This window comes from Montipora capricornis, chromosome 3, assembly GCF_036669925.1.
Source record: "Montipora capricornis isolate CH-2021 chromosome 3, ASM3666992v2, whole genome shotgun sequence".
Taxonomy (NCBI): Eukaryota; Metazoa; Cnidaria; class Anthozoa; order Scleractinia; family Acroporidae; genus Montipora; species Montipora capricornis.
The window spans coordinates 72023607-72043606 of record NC_090885.1 but is presented as its reverse complement, the minus strand read 5'-3'; the positions used below and the strand labels follow the sequence as shown (position 1 = coordinate 72043606).

General features: G+C 41.2%; 3 protein-coding genes across 4 annotated transcripts in view; 1 reads left to right on the top strand and 2 right to left on the bottom strand.

Moving 5' to 3' along the window:
- LOC138043963 (serine protease inhibitor dipetalogastin-like) overlaps nucleotides 1-13710 on the bottom strand; it is a 15897-nt gene extending 2187 nt beyond the window's left edge. The window contains exons 1-2 of the mRNA XM_068890499.1: nucleotides 13530-13710; nucleotides 9529-10110 (exon numbers count right to left, since the gene is read on the bottom strand). Coding sequence (XP_068746600.1) covers nucleotides 9529-10110; nucleotides 13530-13575 — 628 coding nt within the window. The 5' untranslated portion in view covers nucleotides 13576-13710. The remainder of the gene's footprint in view (nucleotides 1-9528; nucleotides 10111-13529) is intronic.
- LOC138043962 (uncharacterized) lies at nucleotides 1078-6504 on the bottom strand. The gene has a single exon (XM_068890498.1). The coding sequence runs from the start codon at nucleotides 6238-6240 to the stop codon at nucleotides 1363-1365; it is 4878 nt and encodes a 1625-aa protein (XP_068746599.1). The 5' UTR covers nucleotides 6241-6504; the 3' UTR covers nucleotides 1078-1362.
- A 3968-nt stretch (nucleotides 13711-17678) lies between the features above and the next one.
- Nucleotides 17679-20000, top strand: part of LOC138043960 (exocyst complex component 4-like) — a 41440-nt gene continuing 39118 nt past the window's right edge. For both annotated transcript variants that reach the window (XM_068890495.1, XM_068890494.1), the window contains exon 1: nucleotides 17679-17974. The gene's annotated coding sequence lies outside the window, so the exon portion shown is untranslated. The remainder of the gene's footprint in view (nucleotides 17975-20000) is intronic.

Here is a 20000-nt window from a genome sequence, read left to right as displayed (position 1 = left end):
AAGCTCACGCAATACGATGACTGTCTCGAAGCTTTGGTTTCTTGGTGGCATACGTTTGATAGTTTCCGGGTCTCTTTTTGCCAACACAAAACATAGATTGCTCAGTCATTGCGGTTAAGTCTGTTTGTGATCATGTAGTGGTTACTTAGTGAATATCGACAGAACGTAAATGAAACTTAAAAACAAAACTGATTCATTAATACAAACACGCAAAAAAAATATATTTGGCTGGCAGACCACCAAAAATGGCAATCGGGGATTCTACTGGACTGATTAGAAAGGAAACTATAGCAAAGATATCTGTTTACAAACATTGACGTCATTCAAATTTGCCAACCACCAAACAAAAGACCTTTTGTTTCGGCATCTTATAAGGCTCTGGTTGGCACATTAAAATCAATAGGTGACGTCATCGATGTGATATTATGAAAAGTGATCAATACCGCTGACATAATATCGCGAACTCGTAAGAAACGTTTCGGTGACGTTCTTGTAAGTTTATTTGAATTTTCGCTAAGACTTTTTAGTTGAGTTTACTCGTTTTGAAGCTATGGACTAACACATGGTGTCAGAAGTTAGTGGATGACGCTGTTTGCCGACCGTATTTGTGAAATATTTATATTATGAAAACCTTGGTTCGTTGCTGTTCGCATAAATCGAAACCGCGTGGTGTGAAATGGCGGCCGGGCGTCTGTTAAACCCACCGGATCATCTGCAGCTTTCAAGTGGAAATGTATCTCAAAATTGGAAAAGATTTAAACAAAAGTGGAGTAACTATGAGCTAGCTATCGGAATAGTCAGAAAGGAAGATCCCACTTCTGACACCATGTGTTAGTCCTTAGCTTCAAAACGAGCAAACTCAACTAAACAGTCTTAGCGAAAACTCAAATAAACTTACAAGAACGTCACCGAAACGTTTCTTACGAGTTCGCGTATTATGTCAGCGGTATTGATCACTACTTCATAATATCACAATCGATGTCTTTGCTATAGCAAAAAATCGTTTCATTTGGTAAGTTCCTCACTTCATTGGTAATTGTCGTGAACGGGTCTCGCGACAAATAATCACGCGCTTGATGTAATTTTAAAATTATTTATTTTCCTACGATTCTAGCTTGACACGTTGTCTCTGAAAAAACTCTCCTCTCATACAGCACAAAAAAAGGTCTAAAGTTCACCGAGATTATATTTCCAATAGCTTACATTTCAAGTCTTGGGGTTCGGCAGTTCGGGTTTCAAAATCACGCAATGTAACGCTGATGTCCGCGACACTCTCCCCCTATTTGACTCTTATGATGTCAAATATAAATCATTGAACAAGGTAAACGATAACATTAACAACTCTAAATCACATTGAAAAGTTCAGTTCTCATTTAGTTCATCTTCTGCTATCGCAGCTATGCGCTGACGGGCACTGACTGCAGCACGTCTAGGTTGGAACTCTGAAGCTCGAGCATTCAATCTAGCAGTCCCCTCTTGGGTGTTTCTGTCACAGGACAGCTCAAGTGGATAGAGATGTTGAACTGGTCGTTCCAGGAAAGATTTTCCAGCCCTCAGTCGCACTGCTCTCACTATCCCGTCTCTACCAGGGATTAACTTGTCCACTACACCGATCCTCCACAATCCTCGATTTCTTTCTTCACCCTTGATAAGTACAACGTCTCCCGGAGTCAAGGCTGTTTCTTTGGTTTTCTGGTTAAGGTTGTGGCGCTCTCTGAGGGACTTGAGGTACTCGTTTTTCCATCTCAACCACAGCACCTCCTTGCACCTTCGCAGGTACTTGGCTCGTTTTCTGAGGCTGTCATCCTCTATGTTACTCGGGTCTTCTTCTGGGAGTTGATTTGGTTGGCCGAAGAGCATAACGCTGGGGGTCAGTATCGGCATTTGGACGTCGTCCTCCACATAATCGAGGGGCCTGTCGTTAATAATTCTCTCCACATCTAAGATGACCTCTTCAAGTTCGTGCCATCTGAGGTTCCCATTACCAATGGACTTGTACAGACTCTGCTTCACTACGCCGATCAATCTCTCAAATTGTCCCCCCCACCATGGGGCTCGGCTGAGGTTGAATTGCCAAGTTATTTCTTGTCTGGCGAGGAAGTCGTTCAACCTTTCATCCTTCATAACGTTCCTCAGCCACTTCGCTGCTGCCACAAAGGTTTTCCCATTGTCTGAAATTATCTTTTCGGGGCGCCCTCTTCTTGATATAAATCGTTTTAAGCTGCTTAGGAACTCGTCAGTGCTCTGGCTCGGTAACAGGTCCAGGTAGACCGCTCGGGTGAGACTACAGGCGTAAAGAACAATGTAAGCCTTCATTTCCTTTTTGGTCTTGCTGAGGTACTTAATTGGTCCAGCAAAATCCACTCCAATGAACTTGAATGGTACTGATCCAGCTGTTCTTTCCTTCGGCAAGTTGCCTGTCGGTGGATTTGGGAGTGCCGCCACTTGAAATCTTTTGCAGCCGTGACAGCCCCTAATCACTTGCTTTGTCAAACGTCGTAACCGTGGCACCCAGTACTTCTCTCGAACCTTCGCCATCGTCATGCCGACTCCCCCGTGCAAGGTTTGGGTGTGCACGTGCATGACCAGCTTCTTGGTGAACAGTGCACTTTCGGGTAAGTAGATTGGATAATCTCCTTGAATGCGGCCCCTGCATTCATATAAACCGTCTTCGTTCTTCTGAAGGTTTAATCGTAGCTGATCTTCTTTGAAACTGGCTGTATTCAGGCATCTGACTTGACTATCTCGCACCCAGAACTCTATCCGACGGTTTATCTCCGCAGTGTTGAGAGGACCGCTGATCTTCTGTTGATGTTTCAACTTGCAGTTTTGGATAAACCGTGTTATCCATGAACAAATTCGAACCGCCCTCCAAAGATCCCACTTCTGTAATAACTGGTCAAGTTCTTTGTCGTCTGCTATTGCCACGGCGAGAACCTCCTTGATCACTTTTGCCTCAGCTTGAGTTTCTTTGCTTGGGCTAGTGACGATGTCTGACGGCCAATTCTCTGGGTATGGTAACCAGGACGGTCCTTGAAACCACAGATCCGCACATTCTCCTGCTTTTCCTCCTCGACTGCCCAGATCGGCAGGGTTTTCCTTTGAACCCACGTGGCGCCAATGAATGTACTCCTTGTCTTGGATTTTTCGGACGCGATTACTCACGAATTGCTTGTACTCCCCACCACCCTTGATCCAGTGGAGAGCAACACTGCTATCTAGCCAGCAATGGACACTTGTTACGGGAAATCCTTGTAGGGCTTGTTTCACGTTGTGCACCAGATTAGTAGCCATATGGCCGGCTACCAGTTCAAGCCTCGGTATGGTTAATCCCTTCTTAGCAAGCCTGGACTTGGCGGCTACGAGTCCCTGTGATATACCTGAGGGTTGATGAGACACAGCGTATACTGCTGCTGATAAGCCTTGGCTGCTTGCGTCGCCGAAAGCGTGGAGGTTAATGCTGGTTATTTCTTCCTGGTACTGAACGATGCTTCTTGGTGCTTCAATTATTTCGGGAAGATTTCCCTCCCACGTCTTCCAGCTGGCCGTCTGTTTCCTTGGTAGTTCTTGGTCCCATGGAATTCGCAGCTCACACGCTTGTCGGTAGAGCATCTTTCCCTCCAGAGTGATGGGCGACGCTAACCCTAAGGGATCATATATCTTTGCTAACTTCCCCAGAACTTCTCTCTTGGTGACATTCTCGATAGCTTCCGGAAAGCTGATTTGGATTTTGTCCGTGGCCTTGTTCCAGCGCACACCGAGCAATTTCGTTTCTCCTCCTTTTACACCCAACTGGTCTTTGGCGTAGGTTTGGGCTTCGCATCCTTGAGAACTCTGCTGTTCTTCTGGTCCTTCCTCTCGATATTCTGGCCGCTCTAGGATAGGGACATTAGAGTGCCATTTATGTAGCTCGAATTTTGCCTCTCTGAAGATGGTCTGGGACATTTCCTTTAAATGCTGTGCACGCGCGATCGTTTTATCGCCGCTGATTAGGTCATCGACGTAAAGGCTTCTTCTTATTTCCTCTACTGTGTCTGGATACTTGTGTTGGAGGTTGTTAAGATGCTGTTCGATTACTCCGCCCAACAGAAATGGCGACGTTGACATCCCGAACAGCGCCCGTGTGAAACGCAGGGTTTCGACTTCCTTGCTCTCCAAATCTCTCAACCAATGAAACCGCATTGCGTCTCGGTCTTCCTCTCTTATTCGCACTTGCAAGAAGGCTTGCCTTAGGTCTCCAGCTAATGCCACTGGTTGGAAGCGGTTCCTTGTCAGCACACTCCAGAGCTTGTTCTGCAATGGTGGCCCAGTCTCAAGGCAATCGTTGAGGGATGGGGCCTGGTGGTATGCTCGCGCAGAAGCATCATAAACGATGCGGATTTTTGTGCTCTCCGCCGTCTCTCGCACCACTGGTTTGTGTGGGATATAGAATTCGTTGCCTTCTGGTTCGCCTTCGGCACGCTCGACTATTCCTTGGGCTAGTTGATCTCGGATGATTTCATTGTACTTTTCCAACATCCCTGGTTGCTTCTCCAGCTTCTTTACGAGGTTCTCCAGGCGTTTCATACTTCCTGGCTTATTGTTGGGAAGAGGTGGATGGTTGCCCTTCCAGAGTAAGCCAGTCTCGTACCATCCTTCTGGGTCCCTTAGGAGTTGCTCCTTGAACTCTTCGTAAACAAGGTCTTGATCGCCAACCGAATGGTCTTGTAATCCGAGCACGTCAAGTCTGCAGAGGTTCTCGTAGTCAACAGCGGAAGTTTGTGTTAGGAACATGTTGGTGAGATTTGGTTCACTTCCGGGTGACAAGATAGTCCACCCCAGGCGCGTCCATTCTGCGATGGGTTCTCCGGGTTTGCCGATTCTGGGTGTGGTCTCTGTTTTGACTTGAGCGTACTCGCTGGCACCAAGGATAAGGTGAACTGGTAAATCCCTTTTCGTATCGATGTCGTCCATTTCTACCCCTTTCAGATGATGGTATCGTCCAATCATGTCCTTGTATCCCGGGTTGCCTAAGCTGAGCAGGACACCACGATTTACTTTGGTTACCTCGGTCCGAAGCTGAAATGCACCTGATAAGCTCTTAACGACGACTTCATGGATTTCAATCTCTCTTGTTGTTGCCTGCATCATCATTTCGATTCGTTTCAGCTCTTTTCGCACTGGTTGTTTCCTTAGTCGGTCGAGTAATGCGGCAGAAGCATATGAGCTCCCAGCACCGGTATCAAGTAGGGCACGACAATGTATCCCTCCCACGTTAACTACAACGACTGGATAGGTAACCGCGCCTCTTCCGGTTGCCACTAACATATGTTCTTGATGCTGAGATGTTTTCTCACAGATAGATGAATGATGACGCCGTTTGCAAATTCTGCAGGTGGAAGTGCTGCGACATTCTGAGGCCTTATGATTTGCACCAGTACAATTGAAACAAAGTTGTTTTACGTTCAACATTCTCCTTCGTTCTTGTGTCGTGGTAACTTTATCGCAGTTGATGGACTGGTGAGATGAATTATCGCAGTAAACGCATGGCTTTCTTCTGGGGTCTTGTTGGTTGGCCTGGTACGTCCTTGATCGAGGTGGCTTAGGCAGCGTGGGTTTTTCTTGCTGATATTTATCTTCCAATTTTGGAGGGTTTCTTTCTGTCCACTTGCGCAAGGCTTCAAGTAGTTTCGGAAAATCCCATTCCTGCCAGTTGTCATCAGTGCGCACCAGGTCACCTTTTATACCCTCCAACTTGTCGAGCGTCATTCGAACGTAACCATTGATTTCCTTTAATTTACCCATAGTCTCCAATGCTTGAAGATTTGGGGACAACTTCTGGTAAAATTCCATGATTTTGTTGGGGTTCGTTCCATGGATAGCGGGCAAAGACATTACGTTGTTTACATACGCGTTAACTATTTCGCTAACCTTTCCATAATTAGTGTTCAAAATGCTTTTCGCCCTCTCGTAGCCTTCTATAGTAAAGGGTATGCCGTCAACTGTTGTTCTAACCCGTGGCTCCAGCAGCTCCTTCAGATAAGAAAATTTGGTGATTTGGGGCACATCAGCCGAGTCAATTTCTGCTTTGAACTGGTTCCAAAACCTCAGCCAATCTGTATGCGTGCCATTGAACCTTGTAATTTGTAATTTGGGCAGCTTCGCGTTGATTGATTGTTCTTTAATCTGGCATTTTCGGTTTTCTTCGATTTTCGCCTCGTATTTAAGTTTCTGCTCTAATTTTTCCTTTTCAAAACGCATCTCTTCTTGGAAGTTCTTTTCGCTAATTACAGCTGCTTCATCTTCCTCCCTTTTCTTTTCGTTTTCGAGCGCCGCGCTCCTGAACGTCTTAATTTTTGACCCGAGGTTGTCAATGGCCTTTTCAAACACGCTTAATTTTTCTTCAAGGTCTGTGCTCCATTTTAAGATTTCTTCTCCGTCATCCCCCTCTTCGAACCTCAATTCTTGTACTCTTACCTTGAGGTCATGAACTTCGTCCACTTTCTTGGCTAAAGTTGTTTTCAATCTCTACTGATGCGAAGTTTTCCTTTTTCACCGCGTCGCTTGTCTGTCCATTCGTAAAGGTGAGAAGTTGTAGTTTCGCCTCTATTCATTTGTAAAGGTCTTCCATGCTTTCCAGTGTCCTGGCAGGGTCGCCACTTTTGTCGTGAACGGGTCTCGCGACAAATAATCACGCGCTTGATGTAATTTTAAAATTATTTATTTTCCTACGATTCTAGCTTGACACGTTGTCTCTGAAAAAACTCTCCTCTCATACAGCACAAAAAAAGGTCTAAAGTTCACCGAGATTATATTTCCAATAGCTTACATTTCAAGTCTTGGGGTTCGGCAGTTCGGGTTTCAAAATCACGCAATGTAACGCTAATGTCCGCGACATAATTAAGTAATGTCCACAGCTGCCCCAATGTTCAAAGCCATACACTGAGTCATTTGACTTCTTTACCAAAAAAAGAACTATATTTGCAACTTGTCATCGAATTTAAATTGCTCCTTTTGCTCACTTGTGTCATCGAATTTTTATACAAACATTCCTCTCCAGGCTTCTTACAGGAAGAAAGTTCTAAGATACCTGACTGAGTTTTGGCCTCCTCTGTCCTGGCAAAGACAGAAGAGATTCATCTGCAACATCTGCGTGATGGTGATGCGGGCAGAACATTCCAGGTTACACAGTACACGTGAAAGAATGTTTAACTAAGTCACTGCACACTTTTATTACAATATCAACATTTAACAATAATTCATTACAGATCTTTTACTAAAGAACTACTCGCCCCAAACGCTCGTCTAAGGCATCGTGATAAATCTGCGTTACTAAAGCTTCCAAATCACGTAAACTAGAGACTGGAAAACGATTTGCTAGCGCCATTCCACAAGCGACAACTCAACTCTATTTCGTTCAACAACGTTCAACACGTTGAACGGTCTATTTCAACATTCAACACTGCATGACACACTGTTCAGGAGCTGCAACATTTGTTGATCAACAAACGTTGAACCATGTGTCACCGGCTTTACAGGCATTCCTACAGGAGGTGGGGGACCCCAGGTGGGGTGAGGTACCTCGCATCGGGGGGGGTAACCTATACAATTTGTCTTTTATTCTTGATTGTGTTCACATGAGAGGTGGGGTACCTCACCGAGGCAGGTTGCCCGGTCAGCCAGGCCAGGTAACCCGCTTACGTGGGGTTGAGTTTTCTCCATGTGAATGCTTAAGATGGGGTACCCCACCTGACTGGGGTGATGTTCATTCGGGCATTTATCTTTAGTTTGAACATTTGGAAACCTCACCCCAGCCCCCCGGGGCTTTTAATATTACATGTGAAGGCTCGCTTTTTTTTTTGCTACGGGAAGGCGGGGTACCTCACCTACCCGGGGTCCCCCACCTCCAAGTGTACAGGCCCTTTTGATACAAGACTGCTTCAGGTCAAGCTGTGCTAACTTTATCCAAACCTTATTTCTTGAGACACGCGACACTCGCCAAGCCCATAGCAAAAGTTGATGACAGAGATTATGCTATTTTTAACATTTGACGTGCAACCAAATTAATTGCAAATTCTGACCTCAAGCAATCGAGAAAAACGTTCTCAAGCTGCAATCTACTCTAATCCTCATTCTGTTTCTGGTTTGGAATAGTGTTTGATGGAGGGAAGGGTTGTTCAAAGCGGCTGCGCTTGAAGTCGCGGATTGTTATTAGTTTTGTTACATAATGCAGAGGATGGCATTCCATTGATAACCTCCTCCGGCTTACCCCAGCTACGTCACTGCAAATCCTTCATGTCAAGTCAATTGGATTTAGCACGAGCTCTTTCATTGGACAGGATAACAATGCTGCAATGTACATTTGCTCGTGAACGAACCAAAGGAGCTACTGAGAGATTTTTTGTTATCGTCCACCAACATGGCGGCGATGACGTAACGTTAAAACAAACCTTCGTTCATTGATGGAAGACACGTGTTGCCAATTATCGTTTTAATAGCGAAAGGTTAACAGGCCATTACATGGGAATGCGCATCTAAGAATGCTGGCAAATCAGAAGAAATTAAGGCAAGTTTTTACTGTCCCGCGACGCAAGCAAACACAAGGCATTTCACCAGCAATTGTCTTTCAGACGCAAACGCATGAACATTTTGGCGTTAGAGTCTCTTGTTTGACAAAGCAAAAGCGAACTGAATTTGCGTATTATTTTGAGCTTTTGCTTACGTCACCACTCAAAACAGGAGCTTATTTGAGTGTTTTCACAGCTTTGAGAAACCAAACTTAAAAAGCAGATATTATTTCCAATTCATGCTTCCCTTCTAGCTCGACAAATAATAAAAAAGTTGACAATGTGAAACAGATCCCGACCATTTCTGGATGATTGAGTTGAATCTCGTTATCTTTTGATTGAACAGCAGAACGGAAATATAGGTAACTATTTATTCTATATATCTTGAGAAAAATCAACAACCTTTTTGCACATATAATACAACTTCACTCCTTTGTTCAGAGCTCAATGCATGGTGTCACGGGTTTATCGAAGTACTACAGAGGCGGTGATTTCATCGAATTTCACAACTTTTCTGAGCGGCCGGGGTGCATTTTTTTTGTACCCAAGATAAATATCTCTCCCGCTAAGTGTAAATAGTTCTGGAAGCTGATCGCCTTTTAAAGTGTAAAGTAATATTTAGGATTCAAGTTGCCCTTTACATCAAGGGATAAACGAAGAAAGCATAATAACCACTCACGCTGGATACAGCAGACATCTCCGACAGAGGTTTCGGAGTCTCTAGAACCCAGTGAAACAAATAATATTCAAGAACTAGTTTTGCTCAAACAGCTATAACCTTTTAAATCCTGACCCCAGTGTGGGACACGTACGAATAATTCATAGGTGATAAAGTGATAAAGAGTTGACTGTGTTTTTCGTCATTTTCCCTTATCTAGACCACGTTTCTTTCAGAAATGGGGACGACTAAGTTGGTCTCCCACTCAAGATGACAAATGAAATAACAGTTTTTCTTAAGTAATTTAAATTTACGTTTTCTTACCTTTCTTTTTTAGAGTCAACCTTTTGTTTCTTTTCCGTGCTTCGCATTTAGCAACGATAAAAAGACAAGTATTTTTGTAAGTCTTTCCATTGCTGCCACAGATCGGTTCATTTTGGTTATCACACTGGATTTCTAATGGACAACTCCCTGATTTTCGCTCGGTTTTAGGTTCTCCGCATTCTCCTCTATGAAGCATGGTCAAATTTCGTCCATTTTGTTTTGCGTGACATCGCGCCACCCGAAAATAGCAAAACGAATTGTAAGTGGTATTGTCGCTTCCACAGACAGCTCTTTTCGTAGAGTTGCCGTCGTTGATACATTCAGCCAACGATGCTGTGCACTTCTTTGGCTGTTTTTCCTTGCTGCCTTTTGTTGTAGTATTTTCACAGGGTCCTTGAGTTTCTATTCTCAAAACAACCGCAGACTTGTTAGCTTGGCATTTTGCGATGTTGAACAAGCATCGATTGTCGTAAGTCTTGCCGTCGCTTCCACACACTGGATTTAGTTTCTTGTTACACGGTCTGCTGCAGTTTCTTCTCTTCGGAGATTTTGGTTTCTCTTTCTTGGCTTCTGCTGATAACACTGAAAGAAAGATACGAGTTGTCAAACAAATGTCAGTTTTCAGAAGTTCCACTGAACAAAATTTTTTACGCTCCCTTTTTTTTTTCTTTAAGAACATACTAAGAACATATCCAGACTGAGAGGTGAGCTAAGAACGTCTTTATTGTGGTTTTTTTTTTATTTGTGAGTAGTATAAATGATGAAAGTAACTGTAGTCTAACAGGACTATTAACTCAAAACCTTATCTAACCTATGTTTGCCGGCATTCTGTGGGGTAATGATGAGTTCCATATCTTATGTGGTAAAATTACAAAACAAAGTTATCGGATTCGTCAACGACGTACCGCTTCCTGAACATGTTACTCCTCGTTATGTAAACCTTGGCCTTATTAAATTTCCTGACATCGTGAAGTTAAAAACTTGCAAAACTATTTTATGATATAATAAACCAATTCGGCTAACTAAATGTTGAACCCAATTCAGATCCTTTGGGAATAAAACGTTTTGTTCCAAATATTTCCATATGAATGCTACAACATTGCGTTATCATACCTTGTATCTAAGCAGTCCTTTCAGTTAGAACAAATATAAGGAAATTTTGCCCAACAATTATTTGATGTTATTATTGGTATGATATTCCTGTATCTATATGTAGAATGCCAAACAAGAAATTATTTAACAGATGTGCTTCTTGTTTCCTCTGTTTATTGTAATTATACTCTTTTTATCTTACTGAATAATGTAATGTAATTTAAAGGGCAAATGACGAGTTTTGATACTCCCGTAATTCTTATGAAATGGAGTAAATAATGTGAATGAACGTTGTTAACGTTAAAAATATGGTTTTCTTAGTTGAATGGTACAATGAAGATCAACTCAGTTTAAGGACGGTGCCTACTAATTCAAAGGTACTTTTGCATGTTTTACTGAATATGCGGAAAAAGCAGATTTTTAACAAGTGCTATTGAAATCCAAAAACAAAATTGGGGGTAACCACGCATTTTTCGAAGATAATTAATCAACAATATTTGTAAAAAGCCTTAAAATACAAAGCAACGTAGGGAGTTCTTTTCCAAATTGAAACTCAATTATCTCTGAAAAATGCGTGGTTACCCCTAATTTTGTTTTTGGATACCAAGATCACTTGCTAAGTTCTGCTTTCTCCGCATTGGTTTGAACCGCGCTAAAATATCCCTGTATTAATAAGCACCAGCAATAGGAAATCCGAGTATCTCGAGAAGCGCAGAACGTATGCGCAAAACAATAGTAGGCACCGTCCTTAACATACTCAGTACACAACTTCAAGAACCGGTCAGTGTAAAACGCAAACTGCAGACCGGGGGTAAAATGCAGTCTGAGGTTATAATTTAACTGTTGAAAAAGCCCAAACCCATTCGAAATGCTAACAGTTAAGCCTAAATATTGTTTTAGGCCTAATTAAGCACAAGGTTAGCATTTCTAAGGGTTTAGGGCTTTTTCAACAGTTGGTCTGCAGTCTGCGTTTTACACTGACCGCTTTAAGAACATGTTATGAACGTTCAGCCTCAGCCTTACCCTGGGTGCCAGAGAAATTTTTCTTTTACAAGGTCGGAGAGAACGCTCAGCGATTCTAAATCAACGGTCGAGGCTTTTTTTTTTTCGTCCTTGGCCGTTGATTTGGAATCGCTGAGCGTTCTCTCGACCTTCAAAAAAAACCCTATAGCACCCAGGGTACCTCAGCCTCAGAATTAATTAGACTTTCAAATAAAAAGAGTGTACAGTATTTGAGTATTTTCCAATTCTGTTCTCCGCCAATACAACAATTTCCTTTTTTTCTTTCTCCTTTTATTCGGATCATAGGTGCGTTTACATTCGCCTTGAGGCACAAGCGTTTTCCCGCAACCTTTCTCACGACGACAAAATGAAATGCCAGCAACTTGTTTCTTTTCTCCCCGTGAAGAAAATGGGGATAATTCAACACCACCTTTACTTTAAACCTTCTTTTGCTCTTCTTTTTTTTAATTGACCTCAAGACCCTCATTATGCACATTCATAAAAGAATAAAACAAAGAATATGAAAACATTTCCCTGATACGTCGCAGACACGACAGCTGGAGTAATCGAACAAAGTTTGGCATTCTTCGAAAAAACCCGATCGCACTGATACTACAGGTTTTGGCCAGATGATTTACTTTTTTTCGGGTGACATAAGAAAGAAACGTGTTTGAATTATTTATTCCCACGATATCATGTAAACTTCCCTCCCCTTTGCCTGAGTGTAAAGGGGAAACATAAAAAAAAACGTGCAAGCGCTCAATTAAAGCAACAGACTTCAAAATCCCTGTCACAGATCTGGAAAAGTATTTTTGCACTGATATTTGTGATAAGAGAAGATACATGAAAAGGAAACACGTTTGTCCCAGAATTTACTGTTCTTTAGTATCCTACACACGTACTTTGACAATTTGCTCGAGGTACGTTTATAACGGAGGACAAAAAAAAATTGTTCTGAACTCAATATTCCTTCTAGAAACGTCAGTGTTTTGAAGTAGTTTTGGAAATGATTAATTATTTCAATGATAGTGATTACTTTTACTGATGACTTCGCCTCACACAAAAAAAATCACTTTAAACATAGATGTTTGTCTCCAAGCTAATGAATCACGTTTCTAAATTGCTTTGGCACGTTTTAAAGCAGAGAAACTTACGAAAATTAGTTTAACTTTTAACTCAATATGTCAACGCGATCGTATTATTTTTCTTAAAAGAGAATTCTGCTCTTGTTATTCTCAAGTAACTTCATTGCATAAAAGCTGTTGTTAATTTCCTTCTGAGAAAGGACGACTTTTACTGATTAGAGACTTCACGTTTTTATTGCGAATCAAGATCCACAAAGACGATCGATGAAATTAACTACGGAAGTTTGAATTTGTTGGGTCTGGTTTATCGAAGACAGTTGACAAATCGTCATTAATCTAAAAGCTGGAGTAAGATTACGCTACGCCCAAATATCTTGAGTTACCTTTCCAGATGCTATCAGTGATCATTTCCTGAAGTCAAATCTGCAATTTCCGAACGTTGAAGTAATGCAAGGCCACTTGAAAGGAAAGTTTTTATTTTTGTTTAACTGTACAACTTTTGCCTTGCGCTCTAAAGTCAACTCTGCTTACAAACTTTTTGACGTACCTCCAACTATTGAAACATGTGTCATAGATTCCCTCCTTCTATTAATCAAATAAGGGCGACCTACACCAAAAATGTCTCAAAGGCCAAGGATTCGTTTCTGCGCTGATGTTATGCTATCAAAGTTGTTTACAAACTTGATACCAAGATAGCTCTGCTAAATCTACCCAACAATCACTTCTTAAGAAATTTGTCGAGGAGGTGGTGCAAAAACAGTTCGATGACGAAGGACTCTCAATGTCGCAGTTTGGGAAACTGAGTTAACACGACTTGCTCACCTGATATCAACAGCAAAATGGCAACGAAGACAAATATGCTCTTCATTTTGATGGGTTTTGCTTGCGATCGCTTGTAGATGACCGAATTACCAGCTCAACACTCTTTCAGTAGAGCTGTACTTCGTTTCAAGGGTAGATCCAAACTGAGGTGTTGTGATGTCTACGGCCCAATAAACCGCGCGAGGTGAGACATTGCGTCCCGCCCCTGCGTGCTATCCCAGCGATTGATGCATTGATTCCATTCCTTTCATTGCATTGTTATTAATTTAAACTTGGAGTGTTTTTCTAATGATAAGATCATTGAGTGTGATACATGCGATGTGACTGCAAGAGGCTTCACGCGGTTTCCATGAGGACAATTCTGTCTTCCCTCGACACGAAGTGGCCACAACCGACAACCCTGCGAAACCTCAATGTACATTTTAGCACCTACTTGGGTAGCCGGCAAACCTTTCAAGTACACATCGTACGTTTGTGTCACTATTTATAAAACTACAGACATTAGCCGTGGTCACACTGTAGACTACCGATTTGTCCGAGGCAAATTCATCTCGGGTTTCATTTTACCTACTGTAGGTGAAAAAAGGTCACACTACCATAGGTTGCTCGGTTAAAAAAAGACTCCAAATCCACCTAAGACCGGAGTGAAATTTCAAATTCTAAACAAAAACAAAGACTTACAATCTTGCTCTGAACTGTGCCATCGTCTTCGCGCTTTGCAGAAATAAAACAGTTTTAACTGGCGGCAAAAAGGTTTACAAGATGACCTCACAGAATTTTCGCTGACGACATTTTATTGGTTAACTGGTCTTACCTGGGGAAATGAATTTTCCCCAGCTATCGCTTTAGGTATAGTTTATTAGAGGGGACTGGTTTGGAAGCTCGGCAAACATCAAAGGAGCAAACAAAGATGCCAAGATTTAGGTTGGAAAGTCCACGACCGTGCACAGTCTTTTGTTTTGCTTTAATACACTATGAATGAATTACGAAACCAACTCGTTTCTATTGGTTAGTTCCTCAGTACGGAGTAACAAACTATTGTGTTTTTTGCACGGTCAAGGCCCGGCAAAAGAGAGATAACAAAAACCTACAACAAAGAAATTTGTCGGGTTTCATAACCATTCCCCTTTATTAACTATGCTTTGGTGTAGCTATCAAGGGAAACTCTATTGTTCTCATGACATATCCAAGCTCCAGACGATAAAAAATTTGCTTGGAGAAAAATCGGTCATACTGAAAAAAATCAGTTTCCCTAGGTAAAGTGTCAACAAATTGAGTTTACCTAGGTAAAAAGTCTGCAGTGTGACCACGGCAATTCCCCTGACATCTTTGTACGGGAAGGAATTTGTCATTCATCGCGTAATCGATTGAGGCGAGGCTTCCGGCGGAACCTTTTTTTTAGGTAAACCACTTGTCCCTGGGTTAGGTTAATGGTAAAGAAGACACCGGAAATAAATCAACGCACCTTTTTAGCCTGACCTGCTATCTTTTTGATAGATTGCGTTAATTCCTTTTAGAAAAAGATTTTTTGTGCTCTTCGAAAGGGTATTCCGGTAAAAACTTAAACGCGTGTTTGGTTTTGTAAAAGATAACTAAGTACAAGAGACACAGAAGAACTGGTATCCGTACTAATGTGGACGCAAGTGAAGGCATAGAACTGTCTGATGCCCTAATGCATTCCCCATTATACTGTACTTGGCTTAATATGATGGCGAACATACACAAAATCATATATTGCGAAAATGAGGATATGAAAGAAAATCGCAGTGTATAAACCAACGCCTTGTTTTTCGAATTAATAAAAATAAGGATATCTGTGTGAGTCAGTTATAATTATGCGCAGTTAAATGGTGGCCGCAAAATGGAAGCAAAGATCCAGTGGCTAATAAGGTGTTGGCCGTGAAGCACCAGTCAATTCAAGTTATCCGTGCTTTTGGTATCGAAAATGAAAGAGGTCGTCTGGCCTAAATTAAAACGTAACTGATCGAAGAGGGCCCTTAGTTAGAACTTGTCTTAGTTAACTCTAGCTAAAGTTTACTAAAAGATGTGTTTTTTGAAAACCTGACAGCTGCATGTCAGATGTCAACAGAAAGGTAAACTAAAAAAATGCGTGAGAACTTTGCATAGGGTATATCGTTGTGTGGTTTCGACGAAGAATAGCTTGCACGGAAGAAATCGAATTTCAGTCAAGAAGAAACAGCCTTCAGTTGCATTGTCTGTAACTAGTTTCAAGTGTCTAGAAACTCCGAGACCGCGGGTTCAAATAGTGTTGATTCTTTAGGGAAACCATTTATCACAAATGAAAACGATAGCTGACGGTAAAAAAGGAACCACCTTTTTCTTTTGAGATTTAACCAATGAAAAGTTTTTATTTTTTACGTACTGAAGGCTAAAAATATCTATTTTTTACATGCTCATATTACCGAGTTGCATCTTTTACTTGTAGAATTCCGTAATTCAATGTTTTTTTTACAAGTAGTCTGGTCAAAGTCCCCTAGACAACACTGTAAAGCCCTGAGGGAGGAGTGGGTTACGTTAAGAACACCCTTTACCGTTTTAATTGAGTAGAAACCAATCTTTTAAAAGCTTTTGTGTTACTGTACCTATTTTTGCGTCTCTCAAACCCCCAGTGGCATATTATTAAATTTTAAATACTCAAGTTTCTAAATAAACAATGCAAAAAAAGTGCTGTCTTTTGCGACCATTCCGAAGTGAGAAGAAATACAGCGTAGGCACGGAGTCGGGTCAGTCAGTATCCGGTGTAATATGGCTTCTCTTGAAATGCATGTTATTGTGTGAACAAATGACATTCGTCTTATTCTGCTCCCGGCAGCTGGAGAACTGAAATGGAATCTTGGAATACGCTATTTCAATAATGCGGATCGATGGTTAAGGAAAGTTTAAAATTGCGTCCGATAATTTTTTTGATGGAGAGGGAGTACCCTCGAAACGTTCGGTTTACATTTTAAATTCCGGCTCGTGCGCAATTTTAAAGTTTCCTTAATCATTCCGCGGGAATCATTCATCCGGTTCACATCGTGTTAATGTCGTAAACACTGCATAGGAAGCCAGGGCTCAAACATGGCCGCAAAGAATGGACTCGAGATGATTGTTCGTTCCAATTCTTAATGACTAAGCTTAACCTTCCTGTCCTTCAGGGCCCTGTGTCCTTTCAAGGGCCTATTTGACTCCATATGTACTCCGTAATAACCGCTAATAACTGCGGAAGAATGCCGGCACATTAAATTACAATAAAGGCAAAAGAAATCCAGATCGAAAGTGGGCCCGACGTTTTTCAAGTTTAAACTGACTCGCCTGGATAAACGTCTTTTTCGCTTGGAATCATCTTGTTTGTGATACAACAATAATTTTATGGTTAAAGGAATCTTACGTTACCATTTTTTCAAGTTCAAAGCTCGTGATTAAGTTAAGTGGACATTGAACAGTAGCCGGTTAACATACCGTGACGTCGCCTTGTAAGCTGCTTTGAACTTTTTAAAGTCCCCTTATAAAACGAGTGGCAACCTGAGAGGCAAGATTAAAATCTTGTTAAATTAGGAAAATAGCCACACGGGAAGGCAGAAATAAATCGTACAATAATCAATGTAAAGATTTTTCATTGAGTCAGTTGTGCCTATAATTATCTTTTTGAATCCATCACCGTAATTCGCATTTTTCTCATGGACTCGTTCGAAATCTTATTTCGTACTCCGGCATTTACCATGCACCTTTAAACAGATATACAATTAGCTCAGTAGGCTCTCTACGGCGTCGGCCTCATTTGCGTGGCAATGACCCAGTAAACCCAAATAAAAGACAACTATCTCGCAACTAGCCCTCGTTTCTGATTAAAAGCACAAGCTATCAGAAGAAGATTGACAAGAATTTTTTTGTAGACTAATAATTTTCCGGCAGGCTGTGAAAAATAGTCACAGTAAGCTGCTGAGTTATTTATTATCCCCCGGAGTCCATACTTTCTGAATGACATGTTAATAATATGTGGCCACCAGGAACGGAGGAGAGAGTGAAAGGGCAACTGTTTAATAAGTAATGAAGATAATCGTTTTATCAAAGTCTTAAGCTTTACAATCCCATCGCAATTGCTCTATCAATTGGGAAAATTCTAATTCAATCAAATGTTAGTTTTTCATTCTGAGGGAAGATCGTAGTCTGCCTGCGTCGCCCCTTTGGCGGGTTTGGGCGACTAGGACTAGGACTTCAGACAAGGAAGATCGGAGCACCCGGAGAAATACATGCATCTTGGAAAACAAAAAAACTACTGACTCAATACATATATAGGACTTGGTCCGGGAAACGAACCGCGGGAACGATTGGTAGAAGGCTCCATCACTCCCGTAAAGTACATTCGACATTTTCTCAGAGGCACTTTTATTAACTCTCCTGGATACACCTTCGGGACCAGCTCCACAGAGTTAAGGGTTAAGGTAAAATCAATTATCACTTTCGGTCGACATCTTAAAGAGATGTCGGCTCAGTACATTTTCCTATTTTCAGAGATAAAAATGACATGGTTTTCTATCACAACTTGCTTTTTTTTTCTGTGACTTGTCGGATTTGCTCAAAAGGTGTTTCCACGTGTTCGACTTCAGCGTTTTTATCTCAATGCAACTATGACCGATTGTACTTTAATCATAATCTTTACAAGCGCTATTTGGACGTTATACAGTGTCTACTGTTGTTACTGCGCATAGGTTCTGCGCATCTCGAGATACTCGGATTTCCTATCGGCGGCGCTCACTAATACAGGGATATTTTTGCGCGGTTCAAAACCATGCGGAGAAAGCAGAACTTAGCAAGTGCTCTTGGCATCCAAAGAGAAATTTGGGGGTAACCATGCATTTTTCAAAGATAATTTAGCTTCATTTTGCAAAGAACGCCATACATTGTTTTGTATTTTAAAGCTTTTTACAAATATTGTTGCTTAATTATCTTCGAAAAATGCGTGGTTACCCCCAATTTTCGTTTTGGATGTCAATAATACTTTTTAAGATCTGCTTTTCCCGCATATTCAGGAAACGGCGCAAAAATACCTTTGAATTAGTAGGCACCGTCCTTAGCAAAAAGTAAATCGGTGCACTGTATGTTCTGTTTGAGGCTGTTTGAGTGGATGGGAATGGATTAAAAATTTCAAACAACTCATTTTGATTCATTTGAACGCCCCCTTCTTGTTGAGTTGTCAGGAAGGGTTCGACCGGCTTAAGTGCTTATCCCTGTTTTGACCTAAGGACGGTAGAACCACCATGAAAGTAGAACTGTCAAGAAATATAAACTGGCTCACGCTGTTTGCAATATAACTCTTCAGAATAGGCAATTCAATTATTTTTTCTAGAAATGGTAGCGCGGACACAAAGTCTGTTCTGTTATAATTTTTTTTAGTCTGTTTTCTTGTCTGAAAACTGAAAACTTAGCAAGATAAAAACATGATCTTCCTGGTGCTGCAATAGATTTTTGTTCACAAATTTGATGAACGCTCTGACTTCTAGAAGAAATGTTTATTTTCTCGTTTTGAATGAAGTATCATTTTAGATCCTTGGCACATGCAAATGATGAACAAACTTTCCAAGCGGCCAGTTTTATAGGATTTTAGAACCTTACAGAGTGTCTCGGAAGTTCAGGGAGCAAAATCTCGTTTCGGAATATCTTTGTTTCCTACCTATTTGATGCGAGTATTCCGTTACAAGAGCCGGCTAAAATTACTTGTCGAAGCATCGAAGGTTTCGGAAAGCGCTGTCACAGGAACAAACTTTGTATATTAAAAGTGATTTAACTAAGCAATGGGGAATTTTGAGGTAAATACTGCCAGGTATTACTTTTTCTTAGTTATAAGGTCATTGCGAACACTGAGAATTTTCAAGGAAACGCAAAATTAAGGCAACACACCCTTAATTAAGCCTTTAAATTAGATAAGCCATAATGAATTTGGGATTAGGATCCAATTAATTATTTGGTGCAATTTCTGTTGCATAAGGGTGGCTTGCAGAGTTCCGGAATTGAAGTATTCCGTTAAACACTGATTGAAGGGAACCTGCAATGATTGATAGCCAATCTTTTGTTCTCAATATTATCGTGACCTGCAGTTGAGGGACATAATCTTTCACTGGTCATGTTAATATGATTATCATTTTCAGTATATGTACTCTACAGACAACGTCATCAATAGAGTTAAGAATACCAATTTCGATATATTAAAATACAGTCCTAAGCAAAAGGTATCATCTCGAGGCTCTGGGGAATAAATATAAGGATTTGTATGAGTTTATTCCCCAGAGCCTCGAGATGATACCTTTTGTTTAGGACTGAATTTTAAGATATCGAAATTGGTCTATTGCATACGATATTTCGGGTAGTTAACCCTTTTTTTCAATCTGATTACACGGGGAAAAAACTAACAAAGACTAACTTGGTTTTACTGTTTTCGATTTGGCTCGTTGTATGGAGGTTGCGCAAATT

Bases quoted from the DNA above. Each gene is read 5' to 3' on its own strand.
- LOC138043962 (XM_068890498.1), bottom strand. From the start codon at position 6,240: ATGCGTTTTGAAAAGGAAAAATTAGAGCAGAAACTTAAATACGAGGCG.